At 43.1% G+C, this 25537-nt stretch overlaps 2 protein-coding genes across 4 annotated transcripts in view; one reads left to right on the top strand and one right to left on the bottom strand.

Moving 5' to 3' along the window:
• Positions 1 to 2461: 2461 nt before the first annotated feature.
• On the bottom strand, positions 2462 to 14650 carry Trmt6 (tRNA methyltransferase 6 non-catalytic subunit). Of its 2 annotated transcripts, XM_057780877.1 has the most exons (11): positions 14444 to 14650; positions 11000 to 11127; positions 9825 to 9934; positions 9279 to 9370; positions 9085 to 9168; positions 8705 to 8829; positions 7723 to 8078; positions 7261 to 7346; positions 5697 to 5799; positions 5512 to 5598; positions 2462 to 3795 (listed from the first exon to the last, which is right to left on the bottom strand). In XM_057780877.1, the coding sequence occupies exons 1-11, from the start codon at positions 14578 to 14580 to the stop codon at positions 3604 to 3606; spliced, it is 1500 nt and encodes a 499-aa protein (XP_057636860.1). In that variant the 5' UTR covers positions 14581 to 14650; the 3' UTR covers positions 2462 to 3603. The 2 variants fall into 2 exon arrangements, with proteins under 2 accessions (XP_057636860.1, XP_057636862.1); XM_057780879.1 differs by lacking the exons at positions 9279 to 9370; positions 9825 to 9934; positions 11000 to 11127; positions 14444 to 14650 and having other exon boundaries at positions 8965 to 9105.
• A 177-nt stretch (positions 14651 to 14827) lies between these two features.
• Mcm8 (minichromosome maintenance 8 homologous recombination repair factor) overlaps positions 14828 to 25537 on the top strand; it is a 33183-nt gene continuing 22473 nt past the window's right edge. For both annotated transcript variants that reach the window (XM_057781002.1, XM_057781001.1), the window contains exons 1-8: positions 14828 to 15093; positions 16224 to 16405; positions 16776 to 16859; positions 19176 to 19258; positions 19644 to 19793; positions 20985 to 21088; positions 23866 to 24064; positions 24995 to 25080. In XM_057781002.1, coding sequence (XP_057636985.1) covers positions 16258 to 16405; positions 16776 to 16859; positions 19176 to 19258; positions 19644 to 19793; positions 20985 to 21088; positions 23866 to 24064; positions 24995 to 25080 — 854 coding nt within the window. In that variant the 5' untranslated portion in view covers positions 14828 to 15093; positions 16224 to 16257. The remainder of the gene's footprint in view (positions 15094 to 16223; positions 16406 to 16775; positions 16860 to 19175; positions 19259 to 19643; positions 19794 to 20984; positions 21089 to 23865; positions 24065 to 24994; positions 25081 to 25537) is intronic.

The raw sequence follows: 25537 nt of genomic DNA, 5'->3' as shown, positions 1-25537 counted from the left end.
TGAGTGTGCATGTGCTATATGTACATCCTGTGAGTATGAGTGTGCATGTGCTATATGTACATCCTGAGTATGAGTGTGCATGTGCTATGTGTACATCATGTGTGTGAGTGTACATGTGCTATGGCCAACATGTGGTTGTCAGAGGACAACCTCAGCCATTGCTCCTTGACTTCCATTTTGACACAGAGACTTTGTTGTTTGCCACTATGTACTCTAAGATACTTGGCCCTTGAGCTTCTGAAGGATTCCTGTGTAGTCAGGTTTTCTTTGGACCACCAGCTCCCAAATAATGACATAGAGACTTATTAAGCATTAAAGCTTGACTTTAGCTTAGGTGTATTCCCAACTAGTTCTTACAACTTAAATTAACCATTTATATTCATCTATATTCTGTCTCCTGGCTTGCTACCTCACCTCCATATCGTACGTCCCACTTTCTTTATGTTGGGCTGGTGAATCTTGCCTCCCAGAGTTCCCCTCTCCGCCTGAAGTTCTGCCTATCCTCTCCTGCCTAACGATTGGCTGTTCATTTCTTTATTAAACCAATTAGAAGGTGCCTTGGCAGAAGACACATCTTCACAGTGTACAAAAAGATTATCCCATAACATTCCTGTCTCGGCCTCCCGTTTTACCATATGAACACTGTGATTACCATGTCTGGCTTTACATTGGTTCTGGAACTTCAAGCATCATACATGGGTCGCAACCACTTTATCCACTGTGCCTATCACCCCAGTACTTACTGATTTTGTTTATGCTGCTTCAGGGTCGGCAAGATGGCTCAGGGGATGGAAGTACTTGCTGTCCAAGACTGACTACCCACATGGAGGAAGGAGAGAACAGACTCTCAAGCTGTCCTCCAACCTCTCCATATACACTGCGGCATGCATATGCCATTACTGACATACATCAAACACAGAACACATACAATAACATGTTTAGAAACTGTTTTAAGTATGTGGCATGAGAACATTGGACTGTGACCTCTGGTGTTAGTATAGCTTTATAAGGCTCCCATTTAAAAACCTGGTATGATTAAAATTTTATTCCAATGAATAAAGGATAAAGGCTTAAAAAGCTATGGGTACTTTATAAATGTTAACAGGATCACTAACAGTTTGTTCCCTGCTCTTTAACTAGCTGTCCAGTCTTAGAATCTGACCTGTGCCCACATAATAAATAAATTCACAATCTAAGTGAAACTAGTTTAAGTATGATGTATAGGTGTGAGCATAGTTGTCACATGTGCGATCAAAGGAAGGTCTTGTGGATTTGGCTCTGTCCTTTCACTTTATGTGGGCTCAGGAGGTCGCCAGATTTATGCAGCAAGCACCTTTACCCATCAAGCCACAGCCCAGGATTCCTCTGAGTAGCCCTGACTGTCCTGGAACTAACTCATCACTCTGCAGACCAGGCTGGTCTTGAACTCAGATCCTCCTGCCTCTGCTTCTGTGCTAGGACTAAAGGCATGAACCACCATTTCCTGGCATCTTTTATTTTCTTTAAATAAAAGTTAGCATTATTCTAGAACTACCCCAAGTAAGGTGGTTAGGTCCACTCTCCTCCCTGGCACTGCACACCACAGATCCCAGGATCAAGTATCTGGATGCTGCAGTGATGGAGGAAGGTCATTGGCTAATAAAGAAACTGCCTTGCCCATCTGATAGGGCAGAATTTAGATAGGTGGAGTAAACAGAATAGAATGCTGGGAGGAAGAGGAAGTGAGCTCAGACTCGACAGCTCTGCTCTCTGGAGCAGACGCCATGCTCCCCTCTCCCCGGCAGACACGATGAAGCTCCGACCCAGGCTGGACGTAGGCTAGAATCTTCCCGGTAAGCGCTCCTTGGGGTGCTACACACATGAATAGAAATGGGCCAAGCAGTGTTTAAAAGAATACAGTTTGTGTGTCATTATTTTGGGGCATAAGCTAGCCAGGCAGCCATGAGCTGGGCTGTGGGAAGAGGCCCACAGCTCCCTACTACACTGCAGATCTTGGATTTTTAGGATAGTCTCTAGTTTTGTATTGTTGCAGTTCTTACAACCTATACTTTCAAATAGCATCCAAATACTCTCATATTTTCCTATGTATCAACACTACGTCAGGGCTAGTGAGATGGCTGGCCTGTAAAGGCACACAACCCAAGTTCCAACCCCGCTCTGAGGTATTTGCTAGAGTTCTGAGGCATGCAGGGCTTTGGGAGCTCAGACCCTAACTCCCTACCTCAAGTGCAGACTCAGCGATTCAGAGGCTGGAACAGAACCCGGACACCAGCTGAGGTCATTTTAACAGTGACCAACCCCTACTGAGTTTCCTCTGTGCAGTCTTAAGCTCTCCTTAAATGTGACTTGCACATGGCACATTCCAGTGCATTCTCGACCACAGAGACCATGTCACTGCCAGCTCAATGTGGTAAACGTGGCAACATTATCATTAATGACACATGGCTCAGAGTAGGAAACTTTTATTCTTTAAAAGCAATTATTTAGAGGAAAAGGAATAAAAACCATAGTTGGCAATCAGAGCAGCCATTATTAGAAGAGCACATGCTACTAAAACAATCTTTTTCATCCAAGATGCTCCTTGCTGGGTAGGCGTCTATGCCACATACACTATACACAATGAGCATGTTCTAGTGAGCAGGACTTAAGATTCTCAAGTGGACAAGAGTCTTGAGTTACTCTAGACATTTTTATTTCTTACAATGGAAATGGTAATTTGATTAGACTTTTTCAGAGCTGATAAAGGCCACCCATCTCACTCCTGCAGACAGACCTTCAGAGACCAGTGTGAGTAATCCCAGAAAAAGGCACTTGAAACACTCTTGACAAGGAATGATACCAACGCACTGAGAGCTGGTCTGTCTTGTACAAGTCTTTACCACAGTTCAAATAAACTGTGTATTCATTCTCTCTCCCCCACTACAGGTAGTACATTCTGTCCGTGTTGATACATACAGACGTACCAACACTGGTACACATTTCTAGAGAGGGAAAAAAAAATCAATCGTTTAAAAGTTCACAGAAGTTCTAATCACTTTTTTAGAACAAAGAAGATGCATGAACCACTGCAAAAAGCACCCACAAAACCTTCCACAAAGGGGAGAGACAGTAAAAGAAATACCTGGATCTTCCTCAGGCTGTCAACTATTAAAATAATAAAATCTAGTATTTAAAAAAGCTTATTCCATTGCAGGGCACAATTTTTTGGTACTGTAAATCTCATAGGCGCACATATCCATATTGCTTAGGTAGAGGAGAATGGATGAGAGAGAACTTCCTTTCTCTGTTCATCATGTTAGCTAGCTTGTATTATTCATCTTTGCTTAAAATATAAACAAAGTCTTACATATCAACATTTTCAGGATGTTGACATTAGTTTTAAGTACTCAAAGTCTGTTACAGAAATGGGACTGCTGTACCCACCCATTACCGCATGTCGGAGCTGCAGTGCTGACTAACCCCATCTGCATCAGAAGCAAACGAAAGGCTTATTTCTTCCCAGGGTAGGTGTACACACATCCTGAGGATAGGAAAACACATTTAGTGATGTCATCTAAAGTGTAACTGCCAGCTGCAGAATGCCTCGGAACAAAGAGCAATCTCTTAAGAGCCAGATCCCACGCATTTCTGTTTTTTAGCTGCTGGCTCCTCAGCTGCGTGTGAGTCTAAAGTGCTTGCACAAGACTTGAGGCTGGGGTCCGCTCGAAGGCTGTCCGAGACAACGGTGACGCCCGACAGAAGGTATCCTCCGCCTCCACTCATCAGCAATTTGGGATGACTGCGATCCGGCAAAACCTAACCAAGACAGAAAAAATAGACATTCATATCTTTCTGCATTCTTACAAACCATGTCAATAACATAACAAAAACCAGAATTTAAATGAGAAATTCTCTTGATTTAATATGACTAGCTTTTAAGAACACCACTTCTTCATAGCACAATGTGGAAGAAGGTATAAAAACAAAGCGATCTATTTGTTTTAAACAAGAATAACTGAAGCTCTGTTTCTCTCTCTCTCTCTCTCTTTTTTTTTTTTTTTGGTTTTTCGAGACAGGGTTTCTCTGTGGTTTTGGAGCCTGTCCTGGAACTCGCTCTTTTTTTTTTTTTTTTTTTTTTTGGTTTTTCGATACAGGGTTTCTCTGTGGTTTTGGAGCCTGTCCTGGAACTAGCTCTTGTAGACCAGGCTGGTCTCGAACTCACAGAGATCCGCCTGCCTCTGCCTCCCAAGTGCTGGGATTAAAGGCGTGCGCCACCACCGCCCGGCTCTGTTTCTCTTAAATTGAATGCTAGTGTGAGGTGGGAGGGTGAATAGTTTTTGTAGTAATTCTGGCTCCGGGAAACTTCATGGTTAACAATTGAGTGTGTGGTATATGGAGAAACAACACAGGATGGACACTCCCCTGAGGTTAACCCCTGCAAGGGCTCTTCTCACTTGTTACTCTGTATTCAACAGCATCCTTACCATGGTAGGAACGGATGCCAACCAGCAGGACTGATGCAACACGTGGTAACACAGGAGTGTCCCCTCCAAACCCCCTTCCTGAAGGAACTCGCTATGAGGCATTCAGGCAGCAAAGTGTCCAGCTGCTGTGACCATACTGAGACCAAGCTGAGCACAGGCACGAGAGCAGACCACTCCTGCTCAGTTCAGGAGGTTCCTTTCACGTGCAGTCTTTACTCCCGGCTCCCCACTGGCCTGCCGGAGACTATCTCAGCAGACAGATGTAGGCTGTTCCTTTTCTCTTTTCTAAGAACTGACCTACATAATTCCATTCCCCTCCTGCCCCCGCCCTCTATCAATATATATTTAAAGTCCCTTTTGCCCTAATAAACCCTCTTATAAAACATCTACCTTGGCATATTATCTGAGGATATGGCTCAACGGCACAGTACTTGCCCAGCCTGCCTGAGATGCTGATTCTGATCTTTAACACTGCCAGAGAGGGGGTAGGTGAGGGAGAGGGTAAGCACTAACAGAGCTCAGTATGTGAGTTCTGGAATAACACACCTCCCACCAGTGGATCCTGAACTGGCTGAGAAGATGCGGCAGCAGAGGACAGGGTCACTTCATTTGCAGTGACCCACCTCCATTGACAAGGTCTTGAGAGTAGTATAATCAGTTATTTGCATTTTAAATACTCTGGCACAGAGGCAGGTGGATCTCCCTGAGTTCAAGGCCAGCTTGATATTCAAAGGGAGTTACAGGACAGCTAGGGTTACACAGAGAAACCCTGTCTCAAAAAACGAAACCAATCAAACCAACCAACCAACCAAACAAACAAACAAACAAACAAACAAACAAACAAAAAAACCCACCGACCCCCACCTTCCTCTGGACCAAAGTCACAGAACAGTGCACCCTGATATGAAAAGGTCAGGAAGCCACAGTATTTTCTGAGTGACAGGCAGACACTTCCACCATTGCCACTGTAAACAATGGTTTTATTTAACAACTTGCAGTATGGTGGCAAGGAGCCAGCAGCTCTGGAGCCTGTGGCGAGAATGCTTACCTGGTAATTTCTGAGCCAGGTTTCAGACAGTCTCAAGTTGATGACACCTCCTCTCTCCCGAAGCTTTGTATAGCATTCCAACAAAGGCTAAAGGCAAAACCAGAATCCTGTTAGATATTTTCTCAGCTACAACAGGGGGATCAAAATTCAGGTGTAGGAATTCTGTATTTTGTCTCAGCATTTACCTCTTTATACTGACAGTAGACCACAAACGGTCTTGATGGGGCCACAAAGTCTAGCAAAGACAGTAGCAGTGGAGTGGGGTGGAAACGACTGGCCACAATCAAACTGCAAGGAAAACAGAGAGAACATTCCTCTACATCCTCCCAGTGGAACATGGCTTTTAAGTGTATTTAAAATGATCACGTATAGCCAGGCAGTGGTGGCGCACACCTTTAATCCCAGCACTTGGGAGGCAGAGGCAGGCGGATCTCTGTGAGCTCAAGGCCAGCCCGGTCTATAGAGTGAGTTCCAGGACAGCCAGGACTATTACACAGAGAATCCTGGCCTCTGGGGAAAATAAAACAAAAATAAATAAATAAATAAATAAATAAGTAAGTAAAATGATCACCTAGTTATGTATGGTTAAAATCCTAACACTGAGGCCTAGGCAGGAGGATTGCCTTGAGTTCCACAACTGTATAGGGAGTAGGCCAGTGTGACCTATACAAACACAACATTCTAGAAATTCAAAGCAGAATGATATCATGAGCTATTTATTTCTAAGAAACTGGGTTATAAGCATTTGTGCTGCCTAGCAGCTAAACGTAGGATATTCTTATACTTTTGCTTTTAGATCACCTGGAAGCAAATCTAACACTACACTTCTGAATTCACCTCCCGTTGACAGAGGTATTGTTATAGACGTATTTTATTTTAGTGTGTGTGCCTACAGAGGCCAAGTGTCAGAGCCCCTGGAACTAGAGTTCTAGACAGTTGTGAGCTGCCAATATGGGTGCTGGTTACTGAACACCAGTTCTCTGTAAGAGTAGCAAGCACTCTCTTTTAACCACTTAGCCATCTCTCTAGCCTCTGACAGGGATTTTCATTGGCTTGTTTTTGGCCAGCATTACAGCCATATTAATGCTCCACCCCCACACCTAACAACTATTCCGTCCTATCTGATATCATTGCTAAATGTTCAGATTTCCTTGAAACTATCAAATTACACTTCCAACTTACCCCTCTGCTAGACTTGGCCTTTCTTTAAAAACAATCAACCAACTACTTTTGCTAGTCTTAAAATAAAAGCTTTGATAAACTAATTGTTTCCTTTTTGATTATGAATGTGTACGCCTGCATGTAGATATGTGCATGAGTGTGCAGGTGTCCAGGGAGGCCACAGGTGTTGGATCTCCTCCCAGAATCTGAAGTCACCAGGCAGCGTGCTGGGAGCCTAACTCTGGTCCTTTGCTAGACCAGTGTGTGCTCTTTTTTTTTTTTTTGGTTTTTCGAGACAGGGTTTCTCTGTAGCTTTGGTGCCCGTCCCGGAACTAGCTCTTGTAGACCAGGCTGGCCTTGAACTCCCAGAGATTCACCTGCCTCTGCCTCCTGAGTGCTGGGATTAAAGGCGTGCGCCACCACCGCCCGGCCAGTGTGTGCTCTTAAATGCTGAACCTTCTCCCCAGCCCAGACCCAGTCTCTCAAAAATCAAAACAATCAAAAGAAAATCTTCATCTCACTTCCCACAAGAATCAGGACAAGAACGCAGCAGTACCGAGGAGTGCCCCGCATCCCTCATCAACATACCCATCTGCATTTCTTTCTCCCAGCAGAGCGGCAGCCTCTAAATGTCTTTTCCTCTGCTCTTCTTGTCTTCTTTGCTTTTCCTGAATCTGAACAGCAAGAACCCAATGCACTGAGGTCATTCAGCCAGGTTTACCAAAATGCTCTGTCTCATCAGAGCAGAGGTATTCAGTAGACAACAGAGAAAGGGGTGGTTTATAAGGAAGATGAGGATGCCTGAGGAAGCTATACTCAAATGTCAGCCCTAAGTCACCTGAGCACGGCTGAAGCTGCTGCTAAAGTCACCCAGAGTTCCAGCCCACAGACTAAGTCACACAGCTGTGCACAAACACACCCATTTCCCCCAGTTGTTTCTGACAGTTATCATCTAGGGACCTAATGTTTCAAAGTTAACTTAAATCTCACAACTTAATGACTCACTGGGTCTGAGGCTATTATAAGGATAAAGACTCTTGACATTCTTACATAATCTCTTCTATTTCCTTTTTCTTTAGGCTCCTTATTCTCTGGGTCCTGAGGAATAGTTTCCATTGTTCTCTGTTCTTCTAGGTTACGTTCTGGGGCTTCTGCTATGTTGTCCTCATCGGCTTGTTCAGATATCTGTTTTTCCTCATGTTCACCATTACTCTGTTCAACCGGAGTACTGTCCTTGGTCTCCAAGGACAGCATCTCAGCAGAAAATGTTCCGTTTAGAAGACTGTTTATTTTGTTGAGGGGGAATTCATGAAGACCACTGAGGAAAGATTTGGGAAATCCAAAACAAGCTGTTGCTGCCCGAACAGGTCCATCTCCAGGGTACAGCTGAATAATGGAGCCAAAACCTGAACAGACAAAACAAATGGAAGGAATCTAGACTGTGCAATGCCCAAGTGCTCACACAATTAATTCATGATTCTTCTCTCATGTCTAGAGAGTGAAGAATGCTGCAACCCATCTGGAGGCTCTTGACCGCTATGAATATTTCATTCTCTACAGAGAGAATATAATTCCAAACAGGGGATTTAAAGAAGCTTATCTCCTCAGGACACTATGGCAGGGAGACCCAGTGATCCTGTCTAGTTACATGATTTAGGTTCATCCACAGAGAGGGTGGATTCATGCCTATCTTCCACAGAGTCAGAGAAACCAAGACAGGTCAGCTTGTGTATTCCAAGAGAGGATACCTCCTGGGAAGCCTCCCCATTCAGCCCTTCAGTGTTTGACAACACAGTAAATCATTAGCCAGCTGCAGTTCCAGAGTCATCCCAAAGCAGGAAAGGCCAGCATCACAGGACACCAACACGGCCTTAGTGGAAGAGAAATGGGCCACACAGAAGGTTCTGGGACAGGAGCCATAGAAGTCTACTAACTTCTTAAAGAAACTCAATCTGGTTTTCTAAGTTTCAAGTTTTGGACGTCTTTCCTCACATCAGGGCAGTTTACAGTATTTGAAAACACCGAGGCTTACCTCCCATTCGTTCCATCATGGCACCTAGCACCAAGCCCGAACACGTTTCCATGACAATCATTTTATTGCCAGCACGGATATTTCCCAATGTCAGCATCTGGGCTAGTGTATCATATCTCATGTGGCTAAGGGAAAAAAGGATGATCCACTTACTTGTAGTTAAGTAAAGCCTGACATTTAATAATTGTTTTTCTATCTGTTTCATAAAAATTATGTTGATAAGATTATTGTTTGCTTGAGGCGACAGTAAAAGGACTTACAGTTTATGAGGAAGGAGGACACTTTATGCAGGTGAGCAAGCTTTTCATTTTACTTAAAATCATGACTCTCTTAAAGACATATTTTCCCCCAATTATACTTTGAAAGGAAACAAAGCGTACTTAATTTTTCCAGGTTCTCTTGCATAATACATAATTGAAAGAATACGGGTAGATGGCTTCAAAATAGTAACAATGGCTTCATATCTAGGGGAATTAAAAGCAGAATAACAATTTAAAATACCTTATTTTTAGTAGTATTTACTTAGTAAATAAAAAAGGTGCTATTTTCAATCATTTCAAACAAAACGACTTACTTTTTCTTCTTCTTTTTAATATATTTATCTTGGGCAAATTCTGTCTTGTCGCGGAATGTTGTACTATTTTCAATTAGCTGCTGAACTATTTCCTGTAAGAAAAGGAGGAGCAAGCAGATTTCCTGAGGCTTCACTGTCTTACCCCAGCACTTAGCCAAAGGTCTCATCTCCAGTCCCTCCTCCACGAAGTCCAGGTGGCTCAACTGTGTTTCTACACTCTACTTAGGACTTGCAATAAACACATTACAACTCCATTTAGGTTTGTTTTTTTCTGGTGTTGGGGATGGAACCCAGGGCCTTGTTCACACAACTCCTTTAAACCAAGCTAAAGGAAGAGAGATATCCAAGAAGGGGAGACGAGAGATGAAGATCAGCTAAGATCAAAACAAACGAGCTGTTCCCTTCTCTTCCCCATTACTCCCATGCGTAAGAAACAAAATCCCCGTGGGCTCAACTGCACACATATTTTAACTGACTCCCCATTTTACCTCAAGATCGGCATTAGAAACAAGTTTGTTACACACAAAAGGAAAGAATCCTTTTTACCTCTCCTTTAATGCCCTTGTCTTTCAGAGCCTTTATATCATCTTGAGTAAGTTTCTGGGACTTTCCATCATCAACTATATTTCGATTATCAGTGCCCGCTTCTTTAGTCTCTAAGGAAAGAAATGGCTTTATGATAATTGTGATATAAAACTACTATTAAAATTATATTACTTAATTTTACATGTATTTGTGTATGTGTGTGGGCTCACACGTGGTGTGGTGCACATTGGTCCTAGGACATGGTTCTTTCTCCCCTCCCATCAAGTAGGTCTCAGTGAACTCAGGTCGTCAGACTTGGTAACAGGTCCTTACCCACTAAGTCATCTTGCTGGCCTTCATTTGAAATTATTTCACAATGTTTTCTTTTTTTTTTTTTTTTTTTGGTGCCGTGACTCGGATCCGAACCTCACAATGTTTTCTTAAAAAAATTTTTTTTTAAAGAGTAGGGCATGGCAGCACAGACCTTTAATCTCAACACTAGGGAGGAAGAGGCAGGAGAATCCCTGTGAGTTCGAGGCCAGCCTGGTCTACATGTCAGGGACAGAAAGGGCTATGTAGAGACCCTATCTCAAAAATTAAAAAAAGAAAGGTAAGATTTAATTTTATGTGTATGAGTGTTTTGCCTACATGTATGTATGTGTACCAGACGCATGCCTAGTGTCTGGACTCACAGGGTATCAGATGCCTGGAACTGGAGTCACTGGTGGTTGTGAGCATCACACGGGCATTCGGAAGTAAACCTGGGTCCTCTAGAAGAAACAAGTCCATCTACCTGCTGAGCCATCTCGCCAATTCCTCAGTTTCTTTTTGGGATAAGTTCCAGGTAGCACAGGCTGGCCTCAAGCTCACTACATAGCTACATATGAAGCTGAACTCTGATCCTCGCACCTCCATCCCACAAGTACTTCAACTGCATGCTCATGGAGTGCTGCAGATGAAGCTGGGGCCTTGTGCACACCGGGTAAACGCCCTACCGACTGAGCAACATGCCCACATCTGCAATCCTTCTTTTCCCAAGTTCCCTTTTACACCTAGTCCATCAGCCCCTCAAGTCAGCCTTGGCTCTTTAGGATCACCTCTTGTTTTAGGTAAGTTTCCTGAAGAGCATCCAAATTAAATGGAAGTCTGCCTAGCTAACTGTAGAACGTCCATCTCATACATCCAGCGTGGGGTACCTGAAGTAGGTTCTTCCTTCTTCTTTTTGAGCTGAAGGCATCCTCCATTGCTCACTTCAAATGTTGACCCATAACTATGGCCAATGGCATTATCCAGGTAGAACCACTGTTTCTCGAATGTTACTTTCCTGAGGAAGGAAAAGCGACCAGTCAATTGACTTCTTTTACATTTGTGCTACAACAGGTGTATTCATTCTCATGATGCACAGTGAACAGCACTGCTTGATAAATGAACTAGAGGAGACACAAACATTCATAAAGAAGCTAGGAAAACACTGACTTTTAGAAGAAAAAAGATACTTCTTTTATGGGGCACAGATCTGCTTGCACTTTGCTTAAACTCACAGATCCTGAAGATCTCGACATGCAGTTGACTGTCGAGTTTCCCAGGCCATGAGGGTGTACTGCAATACCCCACGCCGCTCGCACTAGAAAACCCCTAAAGAGATAACCGCTGAGATGACAACAATTTTTAAAACTCCTTGGTCTCTGTCTAACTGGCTATTCTACTAGAAAAGTGGCAAATCCTAATAACCTGTATTAGAAATAAACATTAGTGGCAATCTAGACATCTGAACTGAACACTGGATGGTGCACTGCTCAGGGCGGGGCATTAGGCTCTCCTGTCACTCAGCCCTGTACCGACTTTCAAAGGGAAGCACACAACAAAATCCCTTCCCCTTCAAAGAAAGGAAATGAACCCCTGCTGAGTAATAACTAGATGTTAAGCAGTGTGTGTACCCTTTCCTTCCTCACAGTAATCCTGGGATGCCCTTTTCCAGGACAGAAATCTGAGACCCTGGGAAAATTGTACTGTTCAAGATGCTAAATTCCAGGCCAGACTGGGCCTTAGCCACAGTGTTGAAACATGGTCCTCTGAATTGTAGCGTTCCCTCCAAACTGAAATACTTCCTCTAGGAGGGACAGAGACACCAGCTTGAAGGGTCAAGCAACAGGTCACACACTGGAGAACAAAATCTTCAAATTCTTGAAGGTCTCCTACCCATCAACATCAAAAGGAGTAAACAGTCACTGGGTAGGGAGTGTGGGGGACAACTCTAACCAGACTGCTGAGAGACGTTCAACTTTGGAGCTGCTCTACAGCCTCTGGGTTGCATGTGTGTAATGACTCCCCAGAAGTATGTCACATAACACACAATGACACCTGCTGTGTGTGCTTGCTTGCGAGAGGAGCTAAAGCTGGGGACTCATACAGGTCTGCAGTGTTTTTCCACATCACCCAGCACAGTTGACACAAGAGTGTTGTGGGCACACACAGCATTCTGAGTTCGGAGACCGGCCCTGGTGAACTGTTTGTGCCCTCTCACTCCTCCCTTGTTCTGTTTCTACAGGCTCGCAGAATGTGCTTCCCACTGCTGCTGGTCCTCCGCGTGACAGGGTTCTCTATTCGGTCACATATTTGTGCATCACATCCTTTAGTAAAAACGGTTTCTACTCTTAGTGTGTGTGTGCGTGCGCGCACATGCGTGTGGTATACGTACATGTATGTATGTTTCAGGACCACAGCGTGCACGTGGAAGTCAGGAGATGAACTCCACCTTATTTTGAGGCAAATTCTCTTTTGTTTACTGCTGCATATATCAGGCCAGCTGGCCCTCAAACTTCTAGAGCATCTCCTGTCTCTGCTTCCCTCTTGCTCGATGAATGCTGACATCACAGATATGTACCACCGTATCTCATGCTTGTGTGCTAACAGCTTTACTCACTGGGCCATCTCCCTAGCTTCGTTCATCAAATGCCACTTGAACCATATGACCCTCAGGCCAGCTTCAGTGTTTAACACCAGGTGCTTTAAGGGGCTGCAAATCTGGCCTGAGCTGAGCAAATGTTTTGAGTCTTATATGTTGGTTACTGAAAATCCAGCAAAGGATAAGAGTTGTCTCTGTTAAGAGCACTTTAAGAGCCCACCTGAGTTCAGTCACAAAAATACAGTGGCAACGAGGACAGTTGTTAAGACTTCTCTAATTTCAAGTACCAAAAAAATCTTATCAATGGAGAATTTTAAAATGCTCAAAAGATTTTTGATTTTAGCTGAGAATGAACACTCCGTCCCACTGATCTTTTTTTTTTTTTTTCTTTATCAAATTGTGCTTGTGCCAAGAAAGGTTGGTTACCAAATGACTTGATGCACTGGACATTGCTGCCTGTCTAACTGGTTTTATTTTGTTGAGACCTTGGCCAGGCTGCCCTCAGACTCTCCAAGCGTGACCCTGAACTTCTGATCTCCCTTTCCTCCGCCTCCCAAGTACTGGAATTGCAGGCCTGCAGCAACAGTCTATTAATGCAGTGCTGGAAACTACACCTAGGGCTTGGAGCATGCCAAACACACACTCGAGCAACTGAGCAATATCCCCAGCCCTTAGGATTTTTACTGTTTCCTGCTCTATTTCAAATACCACTCAATGGTTTGAATCAAACAGTAGCAAAAATAACTTAATGCCAAGTGAACATTAGAAGGGGTTCCAAATTTCATGATACCCAGTTTTCTGACCCACAAAGAGTTGTTCTCCTGACCTTGTATGATTTACTTCTTTTCAAGGAGTGTCACGTGAATGGCAATGTGACTCAGTGGCAGAGCCCTTGTCTAGTATGCACAGAGCCTCTGCACTACAACAATCAAGCAAATAATGAAGCAGTATGATACATACGTTCAAAAGAAAACTTCACTGTACCAAAGTAACCTAATATCCCAATAAATTCTAACCATCACTAAGCTATTAGGATTAAGTAACTTAATCAGCTCTGTCACAAATTTACCAAGCCCAATTATGTATGAGCTCTGAATTCTTAAGCGAACTGCTTGTGAACAATTCGATTTTCCAGGACTTTTAATACCTTGATGTAAAAAGAAGGGCTCACAGTAATTGCACACTATAGGAATTTGGATTTTCTTATTCATAGAAGATAGATTTTTCCCGCTGAGGTCGAGAAGAGGTCTGCCTACCTGAAAGTCAGATTAAGTGTAAGGGATCTTTTTTCTCTCTCCTCCCTCCTCTCTCTTACAGCGGAAGTCGAATTTATGGGAAAGGTGGGGATGATAGTCAGACATAATGAAGAGATCTCAATGTAAAAGACTGGAGGAGTTCCGTAATAGAGAAGACCCTAAAAACCTAAGGAAAGCACCCTCGGGGACGGCAGTACCAAGAACGGAATTCCTGGGAAGGGAATCCGGCGCTGAAGGTAGAAGGTTGGGGAATGAAAGGTAGAGGCGAGTACTGTAGAATGAGAAAGGGGCAAATGAAGTCCTAGAGGCCAACGATGCAAAAAGTTCCCAGTGGGAAACGGCCTCTGTGGTAGGAAGATCTGAGTGGTGGCAACGAAGGCTGGGGGGGGGGCAGATTTAAAGAACCAAGAGTGGGACACTGGAGGGGGTGATTATCTAGGTGATGGTGCGCGCCGCCCAAGGCCAGTAACTTGACTTACTTTCTCCGCTGGACTTGCACTGCTTTGAACACATCTTCCCGCTTCAGCACCACGAAATCGCCGTCACGGATGCAATGTTCCCCGGGCTGCGGGGGCTGCGGGGGCTGCGGACTTGGCTGCTCTGCTGATGCCTCCATGGACGTCAGACCGTTTCCAAACTCCGTAACCGGCTCCAGCCGTCAGCAGCACCACACGACCCAGAGGAATCTACCCTTCCGCCAGCACCGCCCCCACGTGCTGCGCGCCGCTTCCGCTTTCCGGCTCCCGCTTCCGGGAGCCTGGCAGCTTCCGTCTATCTGAACTCTTTGATTGGCTACGCTTCGTCCCGCCCTCCCGTCGCGTGCCTTCCTTAAGCGTCATAGACGCGCCAAAAAAGAACTTCGGAGGAACCCGGAGTTTAACTTGTGGTGTTGGGCACGGGCTTTACCCGCCCTGCTCTCGCGTTCCGGTGCTCGGCGACCCTGGCACCCGGGCTGCTCTGGAACCTGAGTGTCCGCGTAGCCCTGCGTGCGCTTGCGCACCGCCTAGGCCCGGTCGCTGGCTGGGAGGACTCGGGGACTCCCGCAATTAGGACGACGGGACGCGAATGAAGTCAGGGACTGCGGGTGGCTTACTACCCTAAATATATGTTGGACTTGCTACCGTTCCCCGTATGTTATCCTATTGGGTCGATGTGGAACGTGGTGTTGCGATGGGATGTCTCATCTTGAGGTCCTGAAGGCTTGTGTTTTTGTCTCAGTATTATTACAAACAAGCTTAATTTTTATTAGTTTGCTTCTTTGCGAACCTTTTAGTTATTAACTAAACTCTTTCGAGATTAGAATAGGCTCTCTTAATCATTAGTACTTCGTAGCAGTGGGATAGGCATTTTTAAGTGGATTTTTATTATCCTTTAGAACAGTTTGCTACAGAAAATAATACAACAAAGATTGAACTACGATATAGCCCTAGAATCTTACAGGTGGGGATTATGTTCAGCTAGTATTGTCTAATAATAGTCTTAAACACTGCAGACAGGTTCAAGTTACCGTCTTTATTTCTCTCTTGGTGGTTCTTTGAAAACTGGTGCTGTAGCCGGGCGGTGGTGGCGCACACCTTTAATCCCAGCACTCGGGAGGCAGAGGCAGGCGGATCTCTGTGAGTTCAAGACCAGCCTGGTCCACAAGAGCTAGGTCCAGGATAGGCTCCAAAACCACAGAGAAACCCTGTCTCGGAAAAGAAAAAAAAAAAAAAACTGGTGCTGAGTAAATGGATGTAGTGTACCTTAAATCGTGATGGGTGTTAAATTCTTGAGGCCGGGCGGTGGTGGCGCACGCCTTTAATCCCAGCACTCGGGAGGCAGAGGCAGGCGGATCTCTGTGAGTTCGAGACCAGCCTGGTCTACAAGAGCTAGGTCCAGGATAGGCTCCAAAACCACAGAGAAACCCTGTCTCGAAAAAGAAAAAAAAAAAAAACTGGTGCTGAGTAAATGGTTGTAGTGTACCTTAAATCGTGATGGGTGTTAAATTCTTGAGGCCGGGCGGTGGTGGCGCACACCTTTAATCCCAGCACTTGGGAGGCAGAGGCAGGCGGATCTCTGTGAGTTCGAGGCCAGCCTGGTCTACAAGAGCTAGTTCCAGGACAGGCTCCAAGGCCACAGAGAAACTCTCTCTCTCGAAAAACAAGCAAATTCTTAAATAATTACACAAAACGTAAGCTTTATACTGTGGCATGGAATTTTGCAAGCCTGTGTGCAAGTCTCAACCACAATACATTAATGTCCTCCTTTTACTACGTTAAGACATTTTTAGGAGTGCTGTTGACCTTTAGAAGACATGAGTGGTGCATATAGAGGAAGAGGTTTTGGTCGGGGAAGATTCCAAAGCTGGAAGAGAGGAAGAGGTGGCGGGAGCTTCTCAGGAAGCTGGAGAGAAAGAGAGGACAGAGCTGACCCGAGTAAAGCCACAGGAAAGCACACTTCTGGTAAGTGCGTTCCCGTGAAAGCAACAACTCAAGGGCCAGGAAATGGTGGCGTAGGAAAGAGTGCCTGCCACCATGCCTGATGACCCTCAGGTCCCTGGGAACCCACATGATGGAAGGGGAGAACTGACTCCTGCAAGTGTCATGTGACCTCCACGTGTGCACACTGGCATGTGTTAGACCACACGTGGTCACAGACAACACACACATGCATAAACAAGTGTTAAAAGAAAACAATTCATGCCTAGTAGACAGCAGGGTATTATTTTTATTGAGCTGTCCAGTTTAGACTCTATTAATAGACCCTGGGAGGAGGGACTAGGGGTGAAAACATTGCTTTGTTTTTTACCAACATCATATTCTGCTTTTTCAGAACAGACTTCACAGCCTTTACGTCTACAATCAACGTTGGATCAGTTTATACCGTATAAGGGCTGGAAGCTTTACTTCTCTGAAGGTAGAGTTAAAGAGCTTAAACGTACCAGGAGTTATATATCCATTTCTGGATACTACATTTCATGTTACCATCCTTTGGTTGGCTGTCTGATAACATGCCTTCTGTTCTCCCAAACATTTGTTAGGAGCGTTGTTTTTATGCATGTGTCAGGAAAACAAACTGGTGAGTGTCTCAAAGAAGGATTTAATACAAAGAATTAGATGTGCATGTAGAAGACTCGAAAAGCAGAAGGGAGCACTGAGGTAGCCTCCTGGACTCAGCAGTCTGATCCCTGTGGCTGAGGGAGAACAAACATCCAGACATTCCAGGGCTGCCAGAAGTTGGGAGTTCAAAGTTGGAGGAGGAACAGTAGAGATGTCGCTTTAATCTCAGGGCACCCTCCAAAGCTGTGCTTTAGGACTTAGGAAGGCACCCTGCTTTGTGCTCAGAACGCAGATCAATGAAGCTGGTTGATCTCAGCAACTAAGGACTCATCAGATGTTGGATCCTGGAGCTTGGAACTGTAGTTGTTCTGTGCAGTAGTGTTGTGTGTAGCTGCGGGCCTGCTTTTCGTCCTGCCTGGCTAGCTTTACACCAGAAATAACAACACACAAATTGTATTCATTTAAACACTGCTTGGCCCATTAACTCTAGCCCTTACAGGCTAATTCTCATATCCCGATCAACCCATCTCTAATAATCTGTGTAGCATCAGTCTTACCGGGAAAGACTCAGCATGTCTGACCTGGCAGCTTGTTTCATGGCGTCTGCCCTGGAGAGGGGAGCATGGCCTCTGCTCCAGAGAGCAGAGCTGTCGAGTCTGAGCTCACTTCCTCTTCCTCCCAGCATTCTGTTCTGTTTACTCCACCCACCTATGTTCTAACCTATGAGGGCCAAGCAGTTTCTTTATTTTTTAACCAATGACCTTCCTCCATCACAGTAGGAGAGATGCTGAAAAGAACTGCAACAAGTGGCTGGTGAGGTGGCTCAGAAGTTAAGCATACTTACTATTCTTTTAGAGGGTCTGAACTTGGGTTCCAGAAGAAAGTTAGCTCTGAAACCCTCTTTTGGCCTCTGCAGACGCCTGCACATGTAACATACTTAACACCGACACACATATGCATAAAAGTAAATCCTAAGAGAATGAACAAAGACAAGAACAGTTTATTTCATACTTCTTGCCGCCTCCCAGTCCTTACAGTGTCTCCAGCCGGCTAAACTTAAAGGTTGTCTGGGAACTTGGGCACAGATGTCGGTGTCCCAACAAGAAACAGAGTAATAGGCTTGGAACCAAGAGTTAGATGCCACTTCAAGTCTGTGTAGAGAAGAATACCATCTACTGTCAGACATTTTTGTGAACCGTGGAGATGTTGTTCTTCCTTCTTTATGGTATCTACATGCTTGTTATATCTTTTATGAAATGTGCTTTTTGTTCTTTTTATTTAAAGCTGTGGATATTTTGTTGGTTTTTGCTTTTCGAGACAGGGTTTCTCTGTGTAGCTTTGGATTCTGTCCTGGAACTGGCTCTTGTAGACCAGGCTGGTCTCGAACTCTGCCTACTTCTGCCTCCTGATTAAAGGCGTACGCCACCACCGCCCAGCTAGAGCTGTGTGTTTCCCCCCGCTAGTATACTATATTGCTCTGGTCAAGGATCCTGTCTTTGTGACTTTCAGTATTCATTCTGTGAATGAATTCTTCTTTCCTTCCCTATTCACTTGATAGATGTGTTTCACAGAAGATCTTTTAATTCCTTTATGATACGTTAACCACCAGTGTTTTTTATTATTGTCCTAGCAGTTAGCTCAGAGAACTGTAAGTGACCTTTAGATTACTAAAGATGGGATTTAAGAGATACCTTGCTTAAAGTTGACCAGCTCTATTTCACTAGACTGAAGCAGCATTATAGTTTTGAGATTACAATTAAGCATTGGTCTGTGGTCTGTCTTCAGTCTTCAGAAATAATTTGAAAGGTGGCAGTCGGAACAAGTAGAATTTACTTTCCAAAGGTAGTGATTATGTTTAGCTCTGTTTATGTGTATGGCTTTCCATTTATTATAATGGTTAGTTTAAGCTTATTATATGAGATATTTTGAATTGATATACTCAAGACTCAGTAGAAAGTTTCTCAGATGTTTGGACTTTTATAGATATTTCAGGTTATTCAGATGTCATTTTCTTTTTAGAATCTCAAGTAGTCATTCATATCAGTATTCATATATAATCACAATACAAAGTAAGTAAGGGGGAAATTTGTGGTGTTTCTAGGGATCTGTCTCAGGAAAATATATATGCTTCTGTGTTTGATTATTGGTGCTAATGCTGTATTTGTTGGATTAGTTTACAGTGATAGCTCTCCTTTTATTGAGAAGATTCAAGCTTTTGAGAAATTTTTCACAAGGCATATTGACCTTTATGATAAGGTAAGTGCTTTCTACAGCAACACTGACAGTCTGTCTTTATGTGACAGCTAACTGGACAGTGTGTTTGAGATGCTAGTGAGTGTGAGCGCTGGAGGTGGATGGGTGTCACTTAGATCCTGGTTCTCACATACCAGCAGTGTGGGCCTAGGTGAATTATATTCTTTCTACTTAAGCTTTCTCATCCTTAGAGATACTACTATAAATAGAAACTTTGAAAGTTTGTTAAGTATGTACATGAAAATATTTGCAATATTACAGCTATGTAAGAAAACTTAGAATTATCACTGTGTGACTATTCCATGTTTTCTCAAAGTGCATACTAAATAATTATGATAACTGACTTGCAAAAAAGCAATTGTTATATTTAAAATTTAATCTTTTATAGGATGAAATAGAAAGAAAGGGAAGCATTTTGGTGGACTTTAAAGAGCTGACAAAAGATGATGAAATAACTAATTTGATACCAGACATAGAAAATGCATTAAGAGATACCCCTGAGAAAACCTTGGCGTGTATGGGTCTGGCAATACATCAGGTAAATTTAAATGGAGATACCATAGTGTCAGTACTTTTTAAAAGGTACTTAGCTTTTACTAACAGAAGTTGGTTAGAATTTAAGGATTGCAGACTTCCCCTAGGAGATAACAAATTCAGCCTATATGCAATTTCCTTGAATCAGCTTAATTTTACTAAAGTTGTAGAAGTTATGATTTCTTTTTGAGGAGATATCTGATTTAATATGAAATATAAAACAAGCATGGTGTCAGGAATTTGGAGCACAAGGACTGGCCTCAAATGTGAGTTCCTTTAGCATCAGGAAAATCACTTCTCCGAGGTCCCATGCGTAGACTGAGAGTGACAGTTGTTCTGTGCTTGTGTCAGTTTTCCTCAGGGACAGACGACACAGCACCTGAAAGCACCCACCTAAGTGCCTCCAGGTAAAGGGAAACAGATCCCAGGAAAGGCACAGACTAGTGCTGGGTGCCTTCAGAGGTGGGGTAGAATGGGGAAAGCTCAAGGGAAGATGTGGGCTTAGGATAGGTCTTAAATGAATACATAGAATCTGGACACTGCAGGGGAGGTCAGGACATCCAGGTGCACTGCTGAACACCCTGCACTGGGAACCTTGCCTCTTGCCTTCAGACTCATCCAGTCCATTATTTCCCTAGCCAGGCAGCTGTGCCATCTCCTTACTCATCTAACACGCTCTTAAGCACAATTCCTTTCCATCCTTCCTGCTCTGGCTCACGCTGAGGCATGCCCTACAGAATGTTTTTTAGTGGAACCCAGTGGGTAATGGCTTTGAGGACTGTTAGTGTGAGTGCTTTGCCCACATGTACGTGTGACTAGTGCCCAAAGACGTCAGAAAAAGGCATGGGTCCTCTAGAACTGGACTTGAGCCACTATGCAGGTGCTGGGAACTGAACCTCAGTCTTTTGCAAGAACAGCGAGTGTTTTTGACTGCTGAACCATCTTGCCAGCCCCCAATGTAAGGACTTTTAATGTTAGGTTTATTTGGGACAAAAGGTAGGGATGCTGAAGTTTTCTGGTACAGATATAAGAAGATCCCAAATGAAATAATCTACTGCAAAATAGGCATAATTGGTTATCAGTCTTTTAACTATTACATTACTGTTTATTTATTTTTTTTCTGAGCTCTTCATGAACTTTGGGTTCTTTCTGAGAGTTCTGCTTAAAGAGTATTATTTTTCAATTTTTGACTAAGGTATTAACCAAGGACCTTGAACAGCATGCAGCTGAATTACAAGCTCAAGAGGGATTGTCTAATGATGGGGAAACAATGGTAAATGTGCCACATATTTTTGCAAGGTAAGAAACTTGATGCTATTTTTTCTCAATAACTTTTTGATTGTTGTACAAACAAATGGATTTCATTGTGAAACATTTATGCATGTATTTATCATGACTGTTTTAATTTTCCTCCCCTCCCCCACTGGCCTCACCTATTTCCCCTCTTAGCCTTTGACTGGGTCCCTTCCTCTCCTTAAATAGTCCTTGCTTCTGTTTTCATGGCACAGAGATTCCGTTACCCTCTCTTGTTTACCTCTCTTATCTCCCTTCAGACTTGTTCCCCCACTTCTATGACCCTTTCTACGTTCATGTGTGTGTCTATAAATCTATAAATCTGTACTTCATCTATGAGAACAAGCATGCAGTGTATATTTCTGAGTCTTGCATATTTCACTTACTGTAATAATCTCTGATTCTATCCATTTTTATAAGTGTCATAATTTCATTCTTCTTTACAATTTAATAAAATTGTGTTATGTACCACATTTTCCCTATGTATTTATCTATTACAGCTATCTAGACTAGTTCATTATCTTGGCTCTTGTTGAGTAGTACAGCAGTAAATGTGAGTGTACTCACTCAGAATCCTTGAGGTTTATACCCAGTAGCGGTATAGCTGAGTCATATAATAATTCCGTTTTCCATTTCTTAGGGTTACTGATTTTTTTCATTTTACATTTCCCCAGCAGTGTATGAAAGATCCTGACAGCGTTTCTTACCATTTTTTTTCTTATTGATAATAGTTTTTACTGACTGAGATGAAATCTCAAAGCAGTTTTATCTTGCTTTTCCATGGTGCCTAATTGACAGTGAAATTCTACAAATTTCATTTGTATTTGTATTTGTTGGTCATTTGTATTTTTCCCTTGTGAACTGTATTCAGTGTATTCTTTCTTGCTCACATGTTTTTGTGTGGTGAAAAGTATTTAAGAACAAGAACCTTGGGTTGGTGAGATGGCTTAGTGGGTAAAAGATGCTGCCACTGAGCCTGATGACCTGAGCTCAGTCCCTGGAACCAATATAGTGGAAGGACAGAGCCAACTCCCACAGATTGTCCTCTGAGCGCCACATGTACGCCGTAGTACACTCATGTGTGCCCTTGCACACACTAATCAGTAAATACTGAAAGAAAAGGAAAGGAAAAAAAAGCCAAAACGAGAACGAGAACCTCCGTTTATATAAACAAGGAAACCAATGTTCCTTGCTTATTTAGTACCATAACTTAAATGACTGAGGATTATTCTAACACATCATGATAAAAGTTCATATTTTTCTACCCCAGTAAGCCGATTTCCTGACCTGACAACTTTTGTAAAGGTTGTTTTTGAACCTGTTAAGACTACTATATAAATGTGATTATTTGTGAAGTGTACTTAACTAAATTCTTAGAATTATATTAGACACAGGGGAGTAAATATTCTCTATTTCATCATTTACAGAGTTTTTAAATTCTTTAAACTTCAGGGATTTGTTTTTCTCTTCCAAAAATTTATAGGAGATATTTTGTAGCAGCTCTTTAAAAAGAAGTTAGGCAGGTGTGGTGGTGCACACCTTTAATCCCGGCACCCGAGAAGTTAGGCCAGGAGTGGTGGTGTACACCTTTAATCCAAGCACCCGAGAAGCAGAGACAGGCAGATATCTGAGTTCAAGGCCTGTCTCTGTAGGGAGTCTTTCTCTGTCCCTCCAGTCTGCTCCCAAATAACCACATAGAGACTTCTTATTAAATTACGAAAGTTTGGCTGATAGCTTAGAACTTGTTTCTCGCTAGCTCTTATAACTTAAATTAACCCATTTTTATTAATCTATGTGCTGCCCTGAGACTGGTTTACCTCATTTACCTATTGTCCATCCTGTTTTCATATTTCTTCTGTGTCTCCTGGCATCTTCACCCTTCTTCCTAGCATCCTCTGTGCCTGGAAATTAGCTACTGACCATTCAGCTCCTTATTAAACCAACCAGAGTGACGCTCCTTCACAGTGTATAAAATGTCTCAAAACAGCAACAGAACTAAGCATAAAACACACACACACACACACACACACACACAGAGAGAGAGAGAGAGAGAGAGAGAGAGAGAGAGAGAGAGAAATGGAAAAACATGAAAAATGTTAGAAACTCTAGAATCACTTTAGCTATAGGATTTTCCTTTTGAAATTATTTTCCCTTCTTTGTTCTTTTGTTTGTTTTGTTTTGTTGGTTTTGGGTTTTTTGTTTGTTTGTTTTTCTTTTTTTAAAGATTTTATTTATTATGTATACAATACAGTGCTCTGCCTCCATGTATGACTGCATGCCAGAAGAGGGCACCAGATCTCATTGTAGATGATTGCTAGCCACCATGTGGTTGCTGGGAATTGAACTCAGGACCTCTGGAAGAACAGTCAGCGTCCTTAACCTCTGAGCTATCTTTCCAGCCCTGTTGTTTTGTTTTTTTTTTTGTTTGTTTGTTTTTTGTTTTTTTTCAAAACAGGGTTTCTCTCTTAGCCCTGGGTATCCTGTAACTCACTTTGTAGACCAGGCTGGCCTCGGACTCAGAGATCTGTCTGCCTCTGACTCCTGGGTTCTGGTATTAAAGGTGTACACTCCACAGTGACTTCCTTTTTCTTCATTAATTCTTTCCCTCCCACTTTTTCCCTAGATGGCAACATATGAGATTTAGCATTTTTTATTTTTAATAAAATTTAGCTCGTGTGAAATTTCTGGGATAAATTCTGCGGCTGCTCCCAAAGGAACCTGTGAAAATACAGCTCTTTCTGTTCATAAGTTTATAGATAGGCACATTCTTGCTTTATTTTTAGAGTGTACAACTATGAGCCCTTAACACACCTCAAGAGCATCCGAGCAAACTGCTATGGGAAGTACATCTCTGTACGAGGGACTGTGGTTCGTGTCGGTAACATCAAGCCTCTCTGCACCAAGATGGCTTTCCGTTGTGCTGCATGTGGAGAGATCCAAAGCTTCCCTCTTCCCGATGGGAAGTACAATCTTCCTACAAAGGTGATGTGTTCCTTAATCAACTTTACCTTCTGTCTTCTTTCAGAAGGCACATCTGTTTACAGAAAACCTTCCCACGTCACTCTTTGATCAGAGCTGTTGCAGAGCAAATGGCCTTATACTTAGAGCTCAAAACCACAGGACTGTTATTTCTCATGACTTCTTGGTTTAGAAGGCGGGAAGAACTCCCGCCTGGGTAATTCTGCCTCTTTGTCCCTGTGGTGCTCCAGCTGGAGCTCGTAGAGGTGTCCTGACTGGGCACCTTCCTTATGGGCTGCTTTTGGCTTTTCACACACATGATGGCAGTTCAGAGCTTGTAGTCTGCACTTGGCTGCTGACGGCTGCTGTGGAAAGAGAGCAGTTGGTAGGCAGAATGCTGCCTTTCATATGCTGGCCTTGGAAATTATGCACCATGACTTCTGTCACAGACTGCCAGATTCCAGGAGGGGAAACTGACTGATCAGGGAGTTACACTGTTACTATCTGCTACAGTGCCTTACGTTTATAAATGTACCTGGAGCTTCAGACACACAACAAGTGACTTAGGAAACTTGAACACATCCTGCATATACAGTGAGAATCACTTGTCAAGTGAATATACCACACAATGCAAAGGGGCTAGAGGAGACCTGAGGGTTAAAACGAAGGTTCTTGATAAAGACTTTCCAGAGACTGAAGGAGAAGGGGCAGGCAAGGACCTAAGACTGGGAGAATTCCTGGGCTTAGAGAAAGGAATAAGTATACAGTAGGGAGGTGAGGTGGGAGCTTTGGCTACTCACAGCAAAAAGGAAGTACAGGCAATGAGAAAGGTCAGCTAGAAAAGGGCCAAGAAGGACATCTGAAGATTATAACAGGAAGTGGGTAAGATTGTAACTTAGTTACTGTAAGATGTGATTATGGCTTACCAGAGTCCTTGTAAATCTCGTGTTGCAGTGTCCTGTGCCTGCATGTCGAGGGAAGTCCTTTGCTCCTCTGCGCAGCTCTCCTCTCACGGTTACAGTGGACTGGCAGTTGATCAAGTAAGCACTCAGAACATAAAGTAAAAGAGTTCTTGTTCTGCCGAGGAAGTCTATGGTTTTATTATATATATCGTGGCATCTGATCTACAAACAGTGCTTATTTGATGAGTCTGTTTTAAAATGCTAATTATCTCTTTGACATTGATTGGTTACTGAATTCTAGAAAGGATACAGCTATTACATCCCATTGCTACTGAGAAGTGGTTCATTTTGTACTTAAATGTCGTGACTCATTTCATATTCCATGATGGACTATGATAATATTGAAGTTTTAGATAATCATTTAAAAGTGGGCTATTTTATGATAGGTTCTCATTTTCTGTTCAACATTTTATGCCATTTACTATTGGTTTATTTTACTTTGTTTTGCATGTAAGGCATTGGTTTTTTGTTTTCAAAGAAGGTTTATTTTTATTTATGTGTAGTATGTCTACATGAATGTGTGCCATGAATGTGT

The sequence above is a fragment of the Chionomys nivalis genome, chromosome 9 (genome assembly GCF_950005125.1).
Source record: "Chionomys nivalis chromosome 9, mChiNiv1.1, whole genome shotgun sequence".
Classification (NCBI taxonomy): Eukaryota; Metazoa; Chordata; class Mammalia; order Rodentia; family Cricetidae; genus Chionomys; species Chionomys nivalis.
The sequence above is the reverse complement of the archived record's forward strand: the minus strand, read 5'-3'. Positions and strand labels throughout refer to the sequence as shown.

Bases quoted from the DNA above. Each gene is read 5' to 3' on its own strand.
- Trmt6 (XM_057780877.1), bottom strand. From the start codon at position 14,580: ATGGAGGCATCAGCAGAGCAGCCAAGTCCGCAGCCCCCGCAGCCCCCG. The intron at 11,128-14,443 runs GTAAGTCAAGTT...TTCCTTCCTCAG, and splicing joins GTGCAAGTCCAGCGGAGAAA to GAAAGTAACATTCGAGAAAC. The intron at 8,830-9,084 runs GTACGCTTTGTT...TTTTTCCCTTAG, and splicing joins AGAGAACCTGGAAAAATTAA to CCACATGAGATATGATACAC.